Source organism: Erigeron canadensis, chromosome 1, assembly GCF_010389155.1.
Source record: "Erigeron canadensis isolate Cc75 chromosome 1, C_canadensis_v1, whole genome shotgun sequence".
Lineage (NCBI taxonomy): Eukaryota > Viridiplantae > Streptophyta > Magnoliopsida > Asterales > Asteraceae > Erigeron > Erigeron canadensis.
The window spans coordinates 23,752,222-23,768,593 of NC_057761.1; the positions used below are offsets into that span (position 1 = coordinate 23,752,222).

Below are 16,372 nucleotides of genomic sequence, written 5' to 3' on the forward strand. Positions count from 1 at the left end.
TAGTCTAAAATTATTGAATAAGGTTTTAGGAGCTTACAAAGTGGAGAGTGAGCTTTTAGGATGTAGAATGTTTTGACGAGAGAACGAGTAGGCTGAGATTACGAAGTTTCTCTTGCAAAATCCTAGCATGAGTCAACACCAAAAGCTAGTTAAGTTGACCAACAAAACAAGACACTTTGCTACTAGGAGAAAATGAAATTTAATTGAGGTGCTTACTTCTTGGAGGAGAGTTGGTCGTGAGGATTAAGGAGGATGCCAAGAGTGAGGTACTTGAATTTGTAACTCGGAATTTGTACTTCTTGAATATCTACTGTTTGTGCACCGGATCGCGCTAGGGATTGATGGGGGGAGGTTTGTGGCTTGATTGTCAGCGGTTCCCCGAAGGTAGAGTGTAAGCCTCTTTACGCCGATCAAAGCCAGAGTGTAATGTGGGTGTGTTCTCCTCTCGTATGCCTTTGTGAAGGTCTTATGTCTCTTTTTATAGTGGAAGAATTGTTGATAGGAAGGAGAGTCCATAGGAGGATGGAAACCTCCTTGTAGATAGGTTTTCCCACGATTAAAGGGATAGATTTAGCTTCCCAAATTAGTTGGAACTGGTCGTCCTTATTTTATGGAAGAAGAGATTTAGGCAATCTCTTCTTTATTTAGGTACTATTTCCAGCGGGCGCCTTTCCCACGCAGGTTCCTTCGTAACGTTGCGGGTTAGCACTTGTTCGTTTGGCAGGTCTTTCGTAGCGTAATATGGATACGCCATCAAGCCCCCAGTCCAAGGGGATGATTTTTGCCAAATAAACATTCCCTTGGACTATACTTTATAAATATTGATGTTTTCCAGGGACATTCTTGCAATTTTTCTGATCCCGAATTAATCCCTTGATTTGAAAGGTGTTAATTAGTATTTAAAAGTGGTAGTTCGGCGCGTATCTCAAGGCACAATTTCGACGGCCCTGATTAGCATGCAGCCTTCCATATAAATCCGAATTTCATCTTCTTTTTGATTTTATTTTCGACTTCCACTTGTTTGTTTTTTCAAAATCCCTTTATTTCTAGGGTTTTATGAACTTGTCTTCTCCGGTCATCACAGTAGGTACGCCATTCCTTCCCTTTAATTCTTCAATTTTTGTTCATCGTTTCTCTGTTCTGATGTCGAAAGAGGGTATAAAAATTACTGAGTCCACCGTTATTCGATCGAAGCTAACTGATTTTGTTGATAAGTTCTTTCCTGGCAAAATATCTTTGTTTAAAATACCTTCTGACGGTGACACCGTTTTGACCCCCCTGATGGGTATGTAGGTTTTTAATTACAGTCGGTATCTGAGGGTAATGTTAAGTATCCCTTTTCTGCTTTTATGCTTGAAGTCCTTGATTTCTTTGAAATCCATATCTCTACCATCACTCCTTTAGGTTTATCTAGGATTATTGCTTTTGAGGTGATGTGTAGGGCATATGGTGGAGAGCCGTCATTAGATTTGTTTAGGTATTTTGTTCAAACTTGCCCCTCTAGTGATTGGGCTACAGTAGGCAATCGTTCCAAGGCGGGTTGTTTTAAGAGGGGTGGTTTAGATATTCGTGACTGGAAAAGTCATTTTGTTTTCATGAGATCATCGTTAATTCCTAAGGAATATGAGTCTGTCACCGATAAAAAGTTACTGTGTGTCCATGCCAAATATGACAACCCTTTCCCAGACTATGTCGTTGATACATTGTGTCGAGAAATTCGGTTGCATCCCATAACAGTTGTAGCATATCCTGATGTTGTTTTGTATAAAGCCAAACTGATACCATCTCTGCCTGGTGGTGTGAATATTGATGGTAAGAATCACATCATCCTTTTTACCTCATTTTTTGTTAATATTTAGTTTTTGATATCTGTTTTTGCAGATATGACTTTTAGGAAATTTGTAAGGAAGGAGTAAAGGAGGTTACTGTTGTGCCTCGCATTGAAGGACAGGGGAGTGGTACTGCTGATGCTCCTTCTCAGAATGCAGGATCTTCTGGTGTTCATAATGATAATCCTGAGGTGCAAAGTTCTGCAAATCCACCAATCCTGAATGTGGATTACTCTGATGTTGAAGTTCTTGAAGTGCCTGCTACTGATAAGAAGAAGAAGAAGTCAACTCCAAGTGCAAGTGTCCCTCAGTCTGTTGCAGGTCGATTGAAAAGAAGGAAAGTAGGTGATGAAGTAAAGGATTCTGAGTTCCGCAAGCCCTCTTCCCCTAAGACTGATATCTTCTTTTTCCCATCCTGTTTTGTTGTCATTTTTCTCTTTCAATAGCTATGTTTTTTAATAGCTTTATTTTCCTGACATTCTTGTATTTTTCCAAAATTCTTGTTTGGCTTTTCCCTTTTGCAGCTTTACATGATCAAGAAATTCTGAATTGGTTGAATGGTGACAATATGAATGCCGAGGATGTGAAGAAACTTGACAATATGGACAATGAGACTTTCCTGAAGGTTTTCAAAAAAGATCGCCAGTTCCATGCTTATCTTGATGCTGTTGCTGCTAGGCGTTTTTCCAGGATGGTCGTTGATCTTAGATCTAAGGGTTTGGAGGTGCATTCGTTGACAACCACTGTTGAGGATTTGAAAGCCAGAGAGGCCAGGTTCGTGACCACTGTTGAAGCATCCGATCTGGTTCAGAGTTTGAGGCAACAGTTGAACATGTTGAAGGCAGACGCCGTTGTTCATGAAGAGTCTTTGGCCAAACTCCAAAAAGAAATTGATCAAGAAAAGGAAAGTAGCCGTTTGCTGCGTGATCAGGTTGATTTGCTGAAGGTTGACAGAGTAAGGGTAGTGACTGAGGTGATCCCGTATGTTAGCAAGTCTTTGCTTTATAGCGATGAGGTTGGGCAGCTGTTGGGTGATTTGACCTCTGCTGAGAGGGCTGATGAGAGGTCCACTGTGTTGGAGGAGTTTTCGGCCGAGGGAAAGTGTGACCTGACTTGCAGGGGTGATTTTGTCCCTAATGCCTCTCATGAGCTGGAGGTGGCTGATCATAAGTGGAAGGAAGCTGTTTTTCCTTTCTTGGAGAAGGTTGTTGTTGACCCCCATGCTGCTGTTGAAGACTTGCTCAAGATTGCTCCTGATGTGATTCAACCGGAAGACCATGAAGGACCCCAGTGATCAGGCCTGTGTGCCTTGGCATTTGGCGTGTATGCCAACTCAGACAATTTCATCTTTTTCTTTGACTATGGTGCCTGTGGTTTTGAAACAATTATCATCTTTTGACAGCCTTATATGGCTGTGTTTATGAATATTTTGTGCAGCTCCTATAGTGTTGCATCTGTGAATGTAATGCAGGGTGGTTATGACTTATATTTACAGTCTTTTACCAAGTCCTATTTATGCTATATATGCATAATTATTTGCAGCAGATTGCATTTGTGCTACACTGTCTGCGAACCGTTATATGGTGTTATATACCATTTTTATATGGTTTGAGAACTTTTTGTTTTTATATAATTTTTCATAAAAGAAAAAATTTTCCTTACATGGTTTGGGAGCCATTTTACTTTTCCATGGTTTGAGAACCATTTTACTTTTACACGGTTTGAGAACCAAAACCCTTTTTTATCGGCTAGCAAGTTATATTTTGCTATAAATGGTTTGGGAACCACCTATGCGTAGCAAGGTACTTTATGCTACGTGCGGTTTGAGAACCGTCTTAGCATGCTTTACATGTCAACGTCCGTTGTGGCGGACGTTTGCAATTTTCTCTGGAGATTTTTATATATTTATGGGCGTCCCCATTTTCTTTTTGCATTGTATGCGAATTAATGTTGTGTCTCTTTTGCCTTGTGTGTTTTTAAATTTATGCGCAAATCTATGCACTTCTATTTAAATACGAGGAGAGATACACAAATAAAAGGAATATAAGCCTTTATTTAATAATATATTTGAGGTTATATACCATATCCTCTAGGCTTTTTTAAAATAAAAGATAATAATTAATAAAAAAGGTATTTCCTTACTAAAATTGCCTTGTCTTCAGTAGGTGGCTTAGTATCCATCCATATGACCTAGGTAAGGTCCTTCGCTCCATGTCAGGTAATGGGGTCCATCCTGGCCTTCCTCAGATAGCTTCTTGTTCTTTGTTACTAAGGTTCTGATGCCTCTGTCCGATTGGTACTTAATCATGCCATGAATGACGGATGGGATCATTTCAAACTTTTGTATCCCGGGTCTTCCCAGGATTGCCTGGAACGGGGAAGTTCCACTGACTACCAGAAAACTGATTTTCTCAGTTCGCTTCCACCTTCCCTCTCCGATAGTCATTTTAACCGATAGCTTTCCCATGGGATTACCTGTTTCTCCGGAGTACCCTTGTACCGAAGCTTCTGTCCTTTTGAGGTTCATTCGTGACACAAGATGTAACTTCCAGAACGCTTTCTCTTACAGCACATTACATTCACTCCCTGTGTCTACCATTATCTCCTTAACTTTTGATATTTCCAAAATGGCAGTGATTAACAGTGGGTCACGGAAGACCTTGTATGTTGAAGGAAATGAGATATTACTTACATTACCCCGATACATCTTTGGGAGTGGGCGCTTTTCCACAGGTTTTTTCTTTAAAATAGCATAGATAGTTTTTTCTGGGCCTTTTTTCTTTTCTCCTTGTTCATCTTCTTTTTTGGGGTTTTGCTGCCTCACACTTTTAACCAGGTGTGCCAACTTTCCTTCACTAATAGCTTATTCTATGGCCTTCTTTAGCTGCCAGCAGGTGTTAGTATCATGACCGTAATCCTGGTAAAACTCACAGTATTTGGAAGTGTCTCTTCTGCTCCTTGGGTTCAATCAGGGTGGTGTGGAGAAATTCTTTTCCACGCTTTCGGTGAGTAGGATTTCTTTTGGAGTCTTATTCAATTCTGGTAGAATAGTCTTGTGGAATCCTCTATCTTCCTTTTGGTACAGGCTATATTTAGGTTTTTCCCTATCATTTCCCCATTTTCCCCTTTTTGCCGAAGCCTCTTTGTCATGTGGGGGACTATTGTCCCCCTTCGAAGCTATTTCTCTTGTGTCTAAGAATACATGCGTTCTCTTTTGGACTTGTTCATAAGTATTTGGAAGATCCCTATATAGGAACTCTACCAGCGGTTTGTGCCGAAGGCCATGAATTAGTCTTGATATCCTTTGGGACTCAGCGAGGTCTACTATATCCTCTGTCTCAGTGGTAAACCTGTCGATAAATGATCTACAGCTCTCTGTCTCTCTTTGTCTTATCTCGTGGGCCGCCACGTGGATTTTCTCGTGTTTCTTCTGTTGACTGAATCGGGCTCTAAATTTTTCCTTGAGGTCGTCAAAGCTAACAATTGACCCTTTCGTTACGCTTTTTAACCATTCTCTGGCATCCCCTTCGAGAGCATACCTAAACATTGGGCACGCAATGGGTACGTTCCATGCTTTCATCTGAGCTACTCCCTCGAATGCTTCCAGGAAATCATCCGGGTCGCTTTTTCCTTTGTAGGTCCAAAGGTGCGAAGGGTATTTCAAGTCTGTCGGGAGGGGGTAATTTTGTATCCAGGCTAAGAAGGGTGAGTTTTCCACGCTTCCTCCAACCAAACTGAATTCTAAGGCATTTTGGTACGTTGGAGCCCCCCAGTTCTGAAGCCCGTATGGTCTTGGAATTGGTGCCGACCCGAAGGTCTGTGTTGCAAATTGGGTGCAAAATACTGGTGTAGGGGTCCCATCGCTTGATTGCCATATGGCTGTGGATGATACTGCGGGCCGCTCGTGCTTCCATAACCCTGCCCAGTGTATCCTTGATTATATGGGCCTTGATACATTTGGTCCGAAGGTCCTGTGAAGGTTAGTCCCGGAGGCCTTTGATAGGTGTAACCCGAAGGTGCCTGGTAGGTTTGGCCCGAAGGTCCTGTGTTTGTCCCTGAAGGGATGTTATGATTTTGAGGCACACCACGTGATGAGCCATTGTTGTTTCCTCCGGGATTTTCTGTAGCGTGCTGCGGATTTTGATCTGGAGTGGGCTGTCCTCGAGGTGCTTCGGGACGCTGATCTTCAGGTCCCATACCCCTAGTGCGGGTGCCATCTTGAGTCCTTCCTTCTGAGGGCACATCCCTAGGTCCAGAGCCCTCGGGTCTTCCTCCTTGTGACTGACTTCGAGGATCTTGACGTGCGAGTCCCCCATTACCTAGGTCAAAGCCGTATCCGGTTCCGACTCGGGATCTTGGATTTCTGGGATATCTTTGAAACCCTCTTGGCGGAGTTTCTGCATCGTAATCGTCATCTGTCTCGCCATCAAAATCTAGCACCCTGCTGGTGCTACCTAGTGCTCCTGTTCTCCTAAGATGGCTCATGGTTTGCCGAATATGACTATAATTTCTGATAATATAATCAGGGTCAAACAGCATTGGGTTTCTTGTCGGGGATCCCTGTGAGAATCTACCGTTGCCTTCTGGTGTTTGAGTAGTGTGCTCTGCGCCACCTTCAACGAGGGAACTTGTTTGTCGATTATCGCCAACAGGTGTTACAGTTGCTGGACCAGAAGTGGGTGGGGTGTTCTCAACAGGCTCGTTTCCAGTTGATCGCTGAACTTGTGATTCGAAACCTGGTGGTACGTCAGCCATTTTCCTAGCCTTAATTCAGTACAAAAAACTGGTTTATATGGTGTTTTTTGCAGGATCAAAATGCAGAGTCCCACGGATGGCGCCAATGTTTGTGCATCGGATCGCGCTAGGGATTGATGGGGGGAGGTTTGTGGCTTGATTGTCAGCGGTTCCCCGAAGGTAGAGTGTAAGCCTCTTTACGCCGATCAAAGCCGGAGTGTAATGTGGGTGTGTTCTCCTCTCGTATGCCTTTGTGAAGGTCTTATGTCTCTTTTTATAGTGGAAGAATCGTTGATAGGAAAGAGAGTCCGTAGGAGGACGGAAACCTCCTTGTAGATAGGTTTTCCCACGATTAAAGGGATAGATTTAGCTTCCCAAATTAGTTGGAACTGATCGTCCTTATTTTAGGGAAGAAGAGATTTAGGCAATCTCTTCTTTATTTGGGTACTATTTCCAGCTGGGCGCCTTTCCCACACAGGTTCCTTCGTAACGCTGTGGGATAGCACTTGTTCGTTTGGTAGGTCTTTCGTAGCGTAATATGGATACGCCATCATCTACTATTCGAAAGAAATAAGGCTAAAGATGTTGTTGTTCTCAACCGAGAGAGATTGAGAGCTCAAGTGAGGTTGTAAGTTGATAGTATGGAGATGTCATACTTGCATGCCATAGTGATAATAAAAAAAGTAATTAAGTGTTTTTGTGTTTGTGTTTACTGCCGAGACAAACAAGATATTAAGAATGGTGGTAAGGTGATATGGTGGTCATGTATGTCATGGTGGAACAAAAATGAGTTTGATATTTGTTTTTGCTTGGAGTAATAATGTCGTAGAAACAATTCAGGGACAAAGTTGATGAAATTTTATTATGCCATCTCAAATGAGTTATAACCTTGTAGTGAAAGGGTGGTGGTTTTTGGGGTGGGCTTTCTGCCGAAAAAGAAAAACAAGAACATGATAGTGATTAGAGAGTTGAGAGTTTTTGGTGTGAAAAACAAGAAGGTAGGATGGTCTCTATTTATAGGCCAAGAAGATCAAGTAACTAGTTCTTGATCACCATTGAACTAGAATGGTTAAGTTAGTTAGTGTTGTTAGGATCAAGTAACTAGATATCTCATCATTAAATATTGTGTAAGATCCTTGTCTCCCAAGCATTTCAAGGAACTTTCATAGAAAAGATTTGTTAGGATCTTGGGAGCATGAGACAAAAATTAGATCTTGTCATAGAAGATATATGGTTTATGACATGAGATATCAAATGAACTTAAATATTTGATTTTGGTTGTATATATTTCAAGGCCATATGGCCGAAGTTTCTTACTACCACAAATAAGAAGATTGAATCCTGTTATAATTTGTTAATTGCTTATTAGTTTTTGTATAGTATTTGTTGTACCCATGTTAGATGTTAAAAGCCATTTTGGTTGTTTCTCTTTCTGTTAACAAAAGGAATGAGTTTAAGGTACTACTTATTCTTATATTGCTTATCATTCTTGTAGTATTTATATTGATAGGGGTTAAGGAGAATTGTATGGGCATATAGCCGTTTATGTACAATAATAGGTGTCATCCAATTCTCAACCTCCTATATAAGGCATGCATATAATTCATGCAAGTTGACACATCTTTTTGATAATGAATACAAGATTTTGTAAATAATTAATTTAGAAAATTATTCATCTTAATAAGCATATAGTAACAAATGACTTTTAAATTTTCTTGTCATGAAATAGATCTTTTTGCAAAGATAATATAAGTTGATTTTTATTAAATCCTATATATATATATATATAATCATATATAAGAGTTGATATACTTTTAATCAATTAATCATGCCTTAATTTAACTTTCCCATGCTTAAGGAGTAGATTAGCTCTAACTAATCTTAATCATCCATTTAAATAAAAATCGTAATTTTTGCAAATGTCACATCGTGGCATGAAGTAGAACGTCAAGAAATGGTGACAAAGGACTTAAAGGAGGATAAATGATGGTTCGATGAAGATGCGGGTCGAGATTCAAGACTTAAGATGAAGAAACTTGTGTCGACAGGAAGCCTATGCCATGTATTAGTACTTTGGACATAACTTCTTCATCCGCACTCCGTTTCTGACGAGTAAGCTGTCCACGGAAAGGCGAGAGAAAGATCTACAACTTTCGTGTTGATGACCAGGTCCAGCGCCTTTCACAGAAGAGCCAGCGCCGCTCACAAAGAGCTAGCGTCGCTGGATGTCTAGCCAACGCCGCTCACAAAGAGCCAGCGCCAATGGGATAGGTCGGCCAGCTAGGGTTTTGCCTTAAACCTATAAATACCCCCCAAAACCTTAAAAATTGACACACTATTATTCCAGGCGACTTTTGGGCTGCTCCTAAAGTATTTTCTCCGGATCTAAGCCGTCGTAACACCTCCGTATCATCCGAGAAATCAAACATCAATCCTTAACAACATCATCATCATCATCACCATTATCAAGGGTGTTCCTTTTAGGAATTTAATTACGAATGATAATACTTTGGCAATGATTTATTATCTGGGTGAAGCGCAATTTGAAGGGAAGTTCGAGCCTACTTTTACAAACCAGTTGTTAAGCTTGACTCAAATCCAATGTTTTTTTCAAGGGAGTAACCAGCCAGAAGATGATGAAGATAACAAAGGTGATGAAGACAATGATGATGAAGACGATGAACATGTTCAAGATCATGAAATTGACCCAATGGGTGGCGGATCAAGTGATTCGGCAGCTTATACAAGCGATGATACCATCGACGCATATAGCGTTAATGGGGATGTATTTGGAGATGAAGAATAAGAAGGGGCTCATGCACAAGGTCCTTTGGAGCATGAACAACTTCTTAATCTTGTCGATGATAATGAAGATCGTCTAATTCCATTCAATGAAGTTCAAGAAGATGTGGTATTAGAAAGAAATGAGATAGAAAAAGGAATGTTTTTTCAAAGGAAGGCGGAGCTTGTACACGCTGTTAGGCTTTGGAACATAAGAGAAAACAGAGAACTTATTGTTATAGATACGAGGCCAACGTTTTGGAAAGCACAGTGCATGACCAGGGGGAAGAATTATCGTGGTGTTATGGACCAGGTCCCGTGTAGGTGGGTTGTAGTTGGATCTAACAGAAACAGATTAGGATTGTTTCAGATCACAAAGTGGGTGGAGAGTCACAATTGTTATGGAGAAGTGATATCTAACAACAACCGATGTATGACAGCAAGTATGATTGCTTCTGAAATTTTGTCACAAGTGCGGGAGGATTTAACTTTAAAAGTTAGACAGATCCAGGCGCAAGTAAAAACAACTTTCAATGTTGATGTAAGCTACGCCAAGGCGTGGAATGCAAGAAGGTTAGCAATTGAAAGGTTGTATAGAACTTGGCCGAGCAACTTTGATGCATTGCCCAAGTATGTTGCTGAATTACAACGTGCTAACCTAGACACTGTTGTGGAATGGCTCCATTCTCCAACCAGTTCAAGCCATATACATACATTCAAGTTTGTATTTTGGGCATTTGGACCGGCAATTAGGGCATTCCAACGTTGTATTCCGGCGATCTTTGTCGATGACAGTCATTTGAAAGGCAGCTACAAGGGTAAGTTGCTAACTGTAGTGACGAAGAACGCCAATGGACAACTATTGTCGGTCTCTTTTGGCTTGGTTGATGAAGAGTCTAATGAAAGTTGGGCATCGTTTCAAAATCTCTTTGAAGAGCATGTCGGATCGCAGCAGCAGGGTGATTTGTGTATCATTTCAGACCGTCACCAAGGCATTCTTAATGCAGTGAACCAAATTAAGGGGTGACATCATCGGTATTGTTTGAGGCACGTTTGTAGCAACGTGAACTCACACTTCAAGAACAGGAGAATCAAAAATCTGGCTTGGATTATCGGTTCCACATCCCAATCATCGCAGTATACTTGAGCGATTAATCAAGTCAAAGGTGAAGATGATGTTGTTTGGCTGTATTTGAGAAACATTGGTTTGGATAAGTGGACTCTAAGGCACGACTCGGGGCTTTGTCGTTGGGCTAACTTAACGACAAACATTGCCGAGTGCCAAAACAATATCCTTGGTAAGGCTCGAATGCTACCTATTAGAGCTTTAATTGAGAGCACTTTTACTTGGACAAGAGACCATTTTGTCAGCCAATACCAGAAGGCCAGTAGTTGGAACCCACCACTAGCTCGCAAAATATGGGAGGTTTATCAGATGCGTGAAAGAGCCTCAACAAGCCATAGGGTGGAAGTGTTTGACGAACGAACAGGAAATTACACGGTCAGAACAAACCAAAGAAATGCACAAGGCGAGTACACATACAATGTTGTCATGGGCGAGAATAGGAAAAAATGCTCTTGTGGAGCTTGGCAGCATCAAAGGTTTCCATGTTCTCATGCCATTGCTGTTTGCGGATATAGACAAGAGAGAGATGCTAATCTTCCAAGTAAGAGGTACACAACTAGGACGTGGATAAATCAGTATAATGCCGCACTTTCTCCCCTCCCAGACGTGAATTATTGGGTGTAGGTAGATTGGCAGATCTAGGGAGACCCAGAAAAACTGGTCACGCAAAGGGGTAGGAGATGCACCAGACGGTACCAGAACGAGATAGATAAGAGTTCTACCAGCAGATCTTCAACCTCAAGACAACAAGCTAGATGTGGTGTTTGCGGTCAATTGGGCCATAATAGGAAGACATGCCCTGAACTTTGAATATGACAATAATGTTGTCGTTTATCCGTTAGTTTGTGTTGTTTTTGTATGTTGTTTTAATCCGTTTATTTCCTGAATTCCTAGGTGTTTTAATGTAAGATGATGCTGTTTTAATTTGTTTTTTTTTTCTTATTAGGTATCCTTTTGTCACTTATTTTTTAAAAAAACATACAAAACAACATTTAAAAGTAATTAACCAACTCAATTTTATTGAAAAAGGAAACAAGAACATAAACTCCAATAATTACATGTTACAATCATTACGGTCAACCGAATAATACGGCGAACCAAATCGGGAATATGAAGATGATACGTCACTATCACCGTCATTACGGTGAATGTATTCACTAGGCTCATAGTCGGGTGAGGCTGCACGTTTGGGGTCTTGTGTTGCGTATTCCTCTCCCGGATCAGTCACGTAACCGTCAGGCCGCCTACCCACCTGGCCAAATTCAGGTTGAAAGCGCTGCGCTTCATCAAGTTGGCTCGTTATTGACATAGAGCCATGAGTAAGATTGTTAATGGTTAGGTTTATCCATTCGACCTTCGACTGCAGATACATCAAATACCTGTAATGTGACAACTTTTAATATTAAAAACATATAAAACAACATTATAAACTAATAAAACGAGTTACTTTATTCAAAAGTGAAACGATTACATAAAACTATTTTTTTAAGGGATATAAGCCATAATCATCAATATCAACAAAATGCGCATCACTAGAATCCCATTCGTCTTCTGGAGTTTTACCCTTATAACCAACATTGCGAATATCACTTAAAGCGACAAATGTGTGCTGCCACATGCTCTTTATTGTGGACCCGATAACAGTAAGATGGTCAATAGTTAGTTTCAACTGTTCGACTTTCTCTTTCAAATATGTCACGTACCTTTTGTCTATTTTCTTCGGGTTCATCACTGTGTTACGTTTTGCAAGTTCGGCCTTGAAAGCCGACTTTCTTTGTTTTAAACCATCAATTATGCCTTCCACATCCTTTTGAACCTTGAAATCAGCAGCCATGTGAGACTCAATGGAGTTCCACGCTCCACCCCTAGTGATATTTGGGTATGCACCACTACCAGAAGATGCTTAACCTGCCATTACTTTTGTTATTGATTGAAAAATGAGAAATATATAAATGTTTTGCTTGTGTACGTGAACATCTCAGAATATATGCATGTATATATATAAAAACAAAGCGTGTTCATCTGCGAAACACTTTTTTGTCCAAACTCTGAACCCGGTTTTTCAAATACCGGGTTCGAGTGTGTTGTCAAATCAAGGTCTCGTCCTCCTGCACATTGACTGTTCATCTGCGAAAAGTTGTTTCAAACCTGAAACCGGTATTCCAAATACCGGCTTCGGCCATACTTTCACTGAAACCGGTAATGCGAATACTGGCTTTGAGCCTATTTTTTGAAACTGGTTTTTGAAAAGCCGGTTAGACTGGTTTTATTGCAAAAACTTGTTTGACAAAACACCCTTCAAAAATCACTGTTTCAAAAAAATTTTCATCAGAAGTGGTATAGTAACAACCAATCATAATCGTCTAAATAGCTCAAGCAACCAATCAGAAAAAAACACAAAGATCGATCAAATTAATAGACAGACTTAAACTTCACGTAATTATCGGAGCCGACTCTTTCATTGTGGGTGTATAAATACCCCCATAAGAGGGTTGACAACCCACCTTCCATCCTTTTTCTCACCACTCACTTCTAATCAATCACAGCATGCCACCTCAACTCCACCACTCACTCACCACTCATCCAAATTTCATTGGCATTTGACCACTCACTTCACCACTCATTATACATTTTTCATTTTATTTAAACATTAAATTTCATTAAACTAAAAATATTAAAATACATAAACATTACATAACAATTCTTGAAAACCATAAAACAAAAAACAAAAAACATACTAGAAATACTTGAAAGATATAACATAAATAATATAAATACGACTACTACTCATCGTTCGGCTGGAGGTGTGGTAAGTTTAGTCCCGCTAGATGCTCTGTCAGATCATACCGGAGACAAAAATGTATCTCCTCGTTCTGTATCTCCGGTAAGGGGTCTTGATGACTACTTGGCTGGAGGACTGGATCTCCTATATGAACTGGGCAGATCGCACAACCACTATCCTGAATGACCATGTTGTGCAGAATCACACACGCATACACCAAGTTCCTCATTGTTTCTAGTGACTGTTGTCGAAACGGTCGATCAAGGATATGCCATTTTCCTTTGAGAACACCAAATTCCAGTTCAATATCTTTGCGAGCTGCCTCTTGTGCCGTTTTGAACATTTTTTCTTTCGAGTCGGTAGGGTATTTGTACGCTTTAACAAACGTAGACCACGTAAGATATATGCCATCGACTAGATAGTACCCACATTTATACGTACGCCCATTTACACTGAATGGACAGTAAGGAGCAGTGTCCATACGCTCGGGGAGGAACAAGGGAGAATGTTGTAGCACATTGATGCCGTTTAGAGCACCCGGAGGACAAAAAAAAAATGTGCCATATCCATAAATCCTGAGACGCCGTTGCTTCCAACATAATAGTGGGGTACTGATGATCACCTCTTTTGTATTGACCCCTCCACTCCATTGGACACATCTTCCTAACAAGATGTGTAAAATCTAGACTACCGATCATTCCAGGCAAGTGGTGCCTCTCTTCGTGTGCTTCAAACAAACGGTGGATATCATGTGTTGTTGGGTTACTCAGATATTCGGTGCTATAAGTGTCAACGATAATGTCCGAAAAAAATTGAATACAGTCACGTGATGTTCTCCCGGCCATCTCTAAATACTCGTCGTGCTCATTTGGCGGATTACCGGTTGCAAGTTGCCGTATGGTAGATGTGCACTTCTGTATTGGTGTAAAACTCTTGGCCAACCAGGCATCATATGAGTCCTGAAAATACGCGTATCTCGACTTAAGATCATGCATGATCTTTAAAAATAGTCTTTTAGACATACGATACCTATCTTCAAAAAAATCATCGTCGTATTTTGGTTCTCCACAAAAGTAGTCGCGGTGCAACCTTTGTGAAGCGGTCCGACGGTTGTGGTTCATGACTTTACGCTTCGCCCGTGACCGCGCCGTGGAACTTTCGGCTTCTTCGGACTCAATGGCGTTCACAAAAACCTCTAAACTACTATCGTCGGGCCATTCAAAACGGTTCATCGATGATTTTGGTGGAACCAATACGTTTTTCCATTGTTTATAGTGTGTATATGTTTGAGTTGTAGTGTGCTTTTTGAAAGAGAAAATGAATGTGTTGTGAGTTGTAGTGTGTGTTGTAGTTGTATATATATATAAGTAAATAAAGTATTAAAATAAAAAAAAAAAAAAAAAGAAAATAGCCATTACCTGGTCAAATGATCCGTTGGCACACAAATCAAGAGCCACAAAGTGAGTGGTACAGTGCGTGATATGACCACGCCATTTGACACCACGATGCGTGGTGGAGCCGGTGTTGAGTGGTGGTGCCGCATTCACCACGCACCCATAATCCATCCGTTGCCAACCCCCTAATGCTACATACGTGTCCATATATGCACCAACCTTTATCCATTCTTGTCGCATAACTTCTTTATTCGATCTTCAAGCAGGTTTCTTAATTATTTTCTATCCACTATGTAATTAAAGCTTTACATAATAATTTTTATATAATTTGTTTATTGTAGATATTTGAAAAGTTTATAACTCGAAGTACGTTTTGTTTCGTATTATATATATGATCATCTATATACTATAAATCTTATATGTTTTGTTATATCGATTGTTAGTTGATTCTCAGAAGCAATGGCTCATACCAAGCAAACCGCACGCAAGTATACCGGTGGAAAAGCTCCAAAGAAACAACTCGCCACTGGATTTATGAGGGTTCACAATGCTTGTTTCTTAATTACTACATTTTTCGATTTTTAATATATGAGTAAACTGTATATATTTATTTTGATAAAGATGAATTGATTGTATATTACTGCAGGCGGCTCTTAAGAGACCAACTCCAACAACAGGAGGATTGAAGAAGCCTCATCATTTTCGTCCTGGAACTGTTGCTCTTCGGTAATTAATTATATTATCAATTTAGCCTCTCTCAATCTCAAACAATTTCTTCAATTCGTATATTAATATCGAGTTCAATGATCATCATGTTTGCGTAATTGGAATTAATTAACCGTTACTAATCACACGTTCTTACATACATACAGTGAAATTCTCAAGTATCAGAAGAGTACGGAACTCCTGATCCGGAAGCTGCCATTCCAGAGACTTGTTTGTGAAATTGCTCAAGACTTCAAGGTTTGATTATACATTATTACTAATTCTTTCAAAATTTAGAATGCATATGATGTCCAGTTTGAGGATACCTTGTGGGACTGTTTGAGGATACAAACTTGTGTGCCGGCCATTCATGCCAAGAGGGTAACCATCATGCCCAAAGATGTCCAGTTGGCTCGTCGTATCCACGGAGAGCGTGCTTAATAATTAGTTAATAATTAGAATCTTAATACATATAAATAATTCTTAATAATCTTAGGATTGAATAAGTAAGTTCATGTTGCTTCCTTTTGCATATTGAAACTTTTGTTTTCCCTTTTCTTTAGGCAAGTCTTGTTGGATGAATATGTTTCAATTATACCTTGATATGGGAAATTTAATTATGAACGTTTTTTAATTGGGTATGGAATAAATTTGTTTGATTGTTATGTGATAAAGTTGATTACATCATTTGATTGTTTTTAATTTATTCAATTTTATATGGATTTTTTATTATTATTATTATTCTTGGTGGTGGTATAATTTGATTCAGTTACTATACATTGTGATATACAGCATGTAAGAGATAAGTTTTACGAGTTGTTTTACGAGTTTTACTAAAGCATGGATGTATACTTCATTAAATATCAAAGTTATATCAATATTTATACAAAATTCTACGAGTATTTTATTTATGAATACTATAAGGCGCGCCATCTCCAATGAGGATGATGCTTTTATACATCCTTAAATATCCTTGTTTGTTCTTTATTGTTCATAACATTGAAGTATGTACAATCCATAG

The 16,372-nt window shown here is 39.9% G+C and overlaps 1 protein-coding gene and 1 pseudogene across 1 annotated transcript; one reads left to right on the plus strand and one right to left on the minus strand.

Annotated features, from left to right (window-relative positions):
- Positions 1–13,253: 13,253 nt before the first annotated feature.
- LOC122587620 lies at positions 13,254–14,484 on the minus strand. The gene is made up of 2 exons (XM_043759797.1): positions 13,814–14,484; positions 13,254–13,704 (listed from the first exon to the last, which is right to left on the minus strand). The coding sequence occupies exons 1-2, from the start codon at positions 14,482–14,484 to the stop codon at positions 13,254–13,256; spliced, it is 1,122 nt and encodes a 373-aa protein (XP_043615732.1).
- Positions 14,485–15,105: 621 nt separating this feature from the next.
- On the plus strand, positions 15,106–15,822 carry LOC122587489 (annotated as a pseudogene).
- The last annotated feature ends 550 nt before the right edge of the window (positions 15,823–16,372 follow it).

Bases quoted from the DNA above. Each gene is read 5' to 3' on its own strand.
- LOC122587620 (XM_043759797.1), bottom strand. From the start codon at position 14,484: ATGAACCGTTTTGAATGGCCCGACGATAGTAGTTTAGAGGTTTTTGTG. The intron at 13,705-13,813 runs GCACATTTTTTT...CTGTCCATTCAG, and splicing joins TCTCAGGATTTATGGATATG to TGTAAATGGGCGTACGTATA.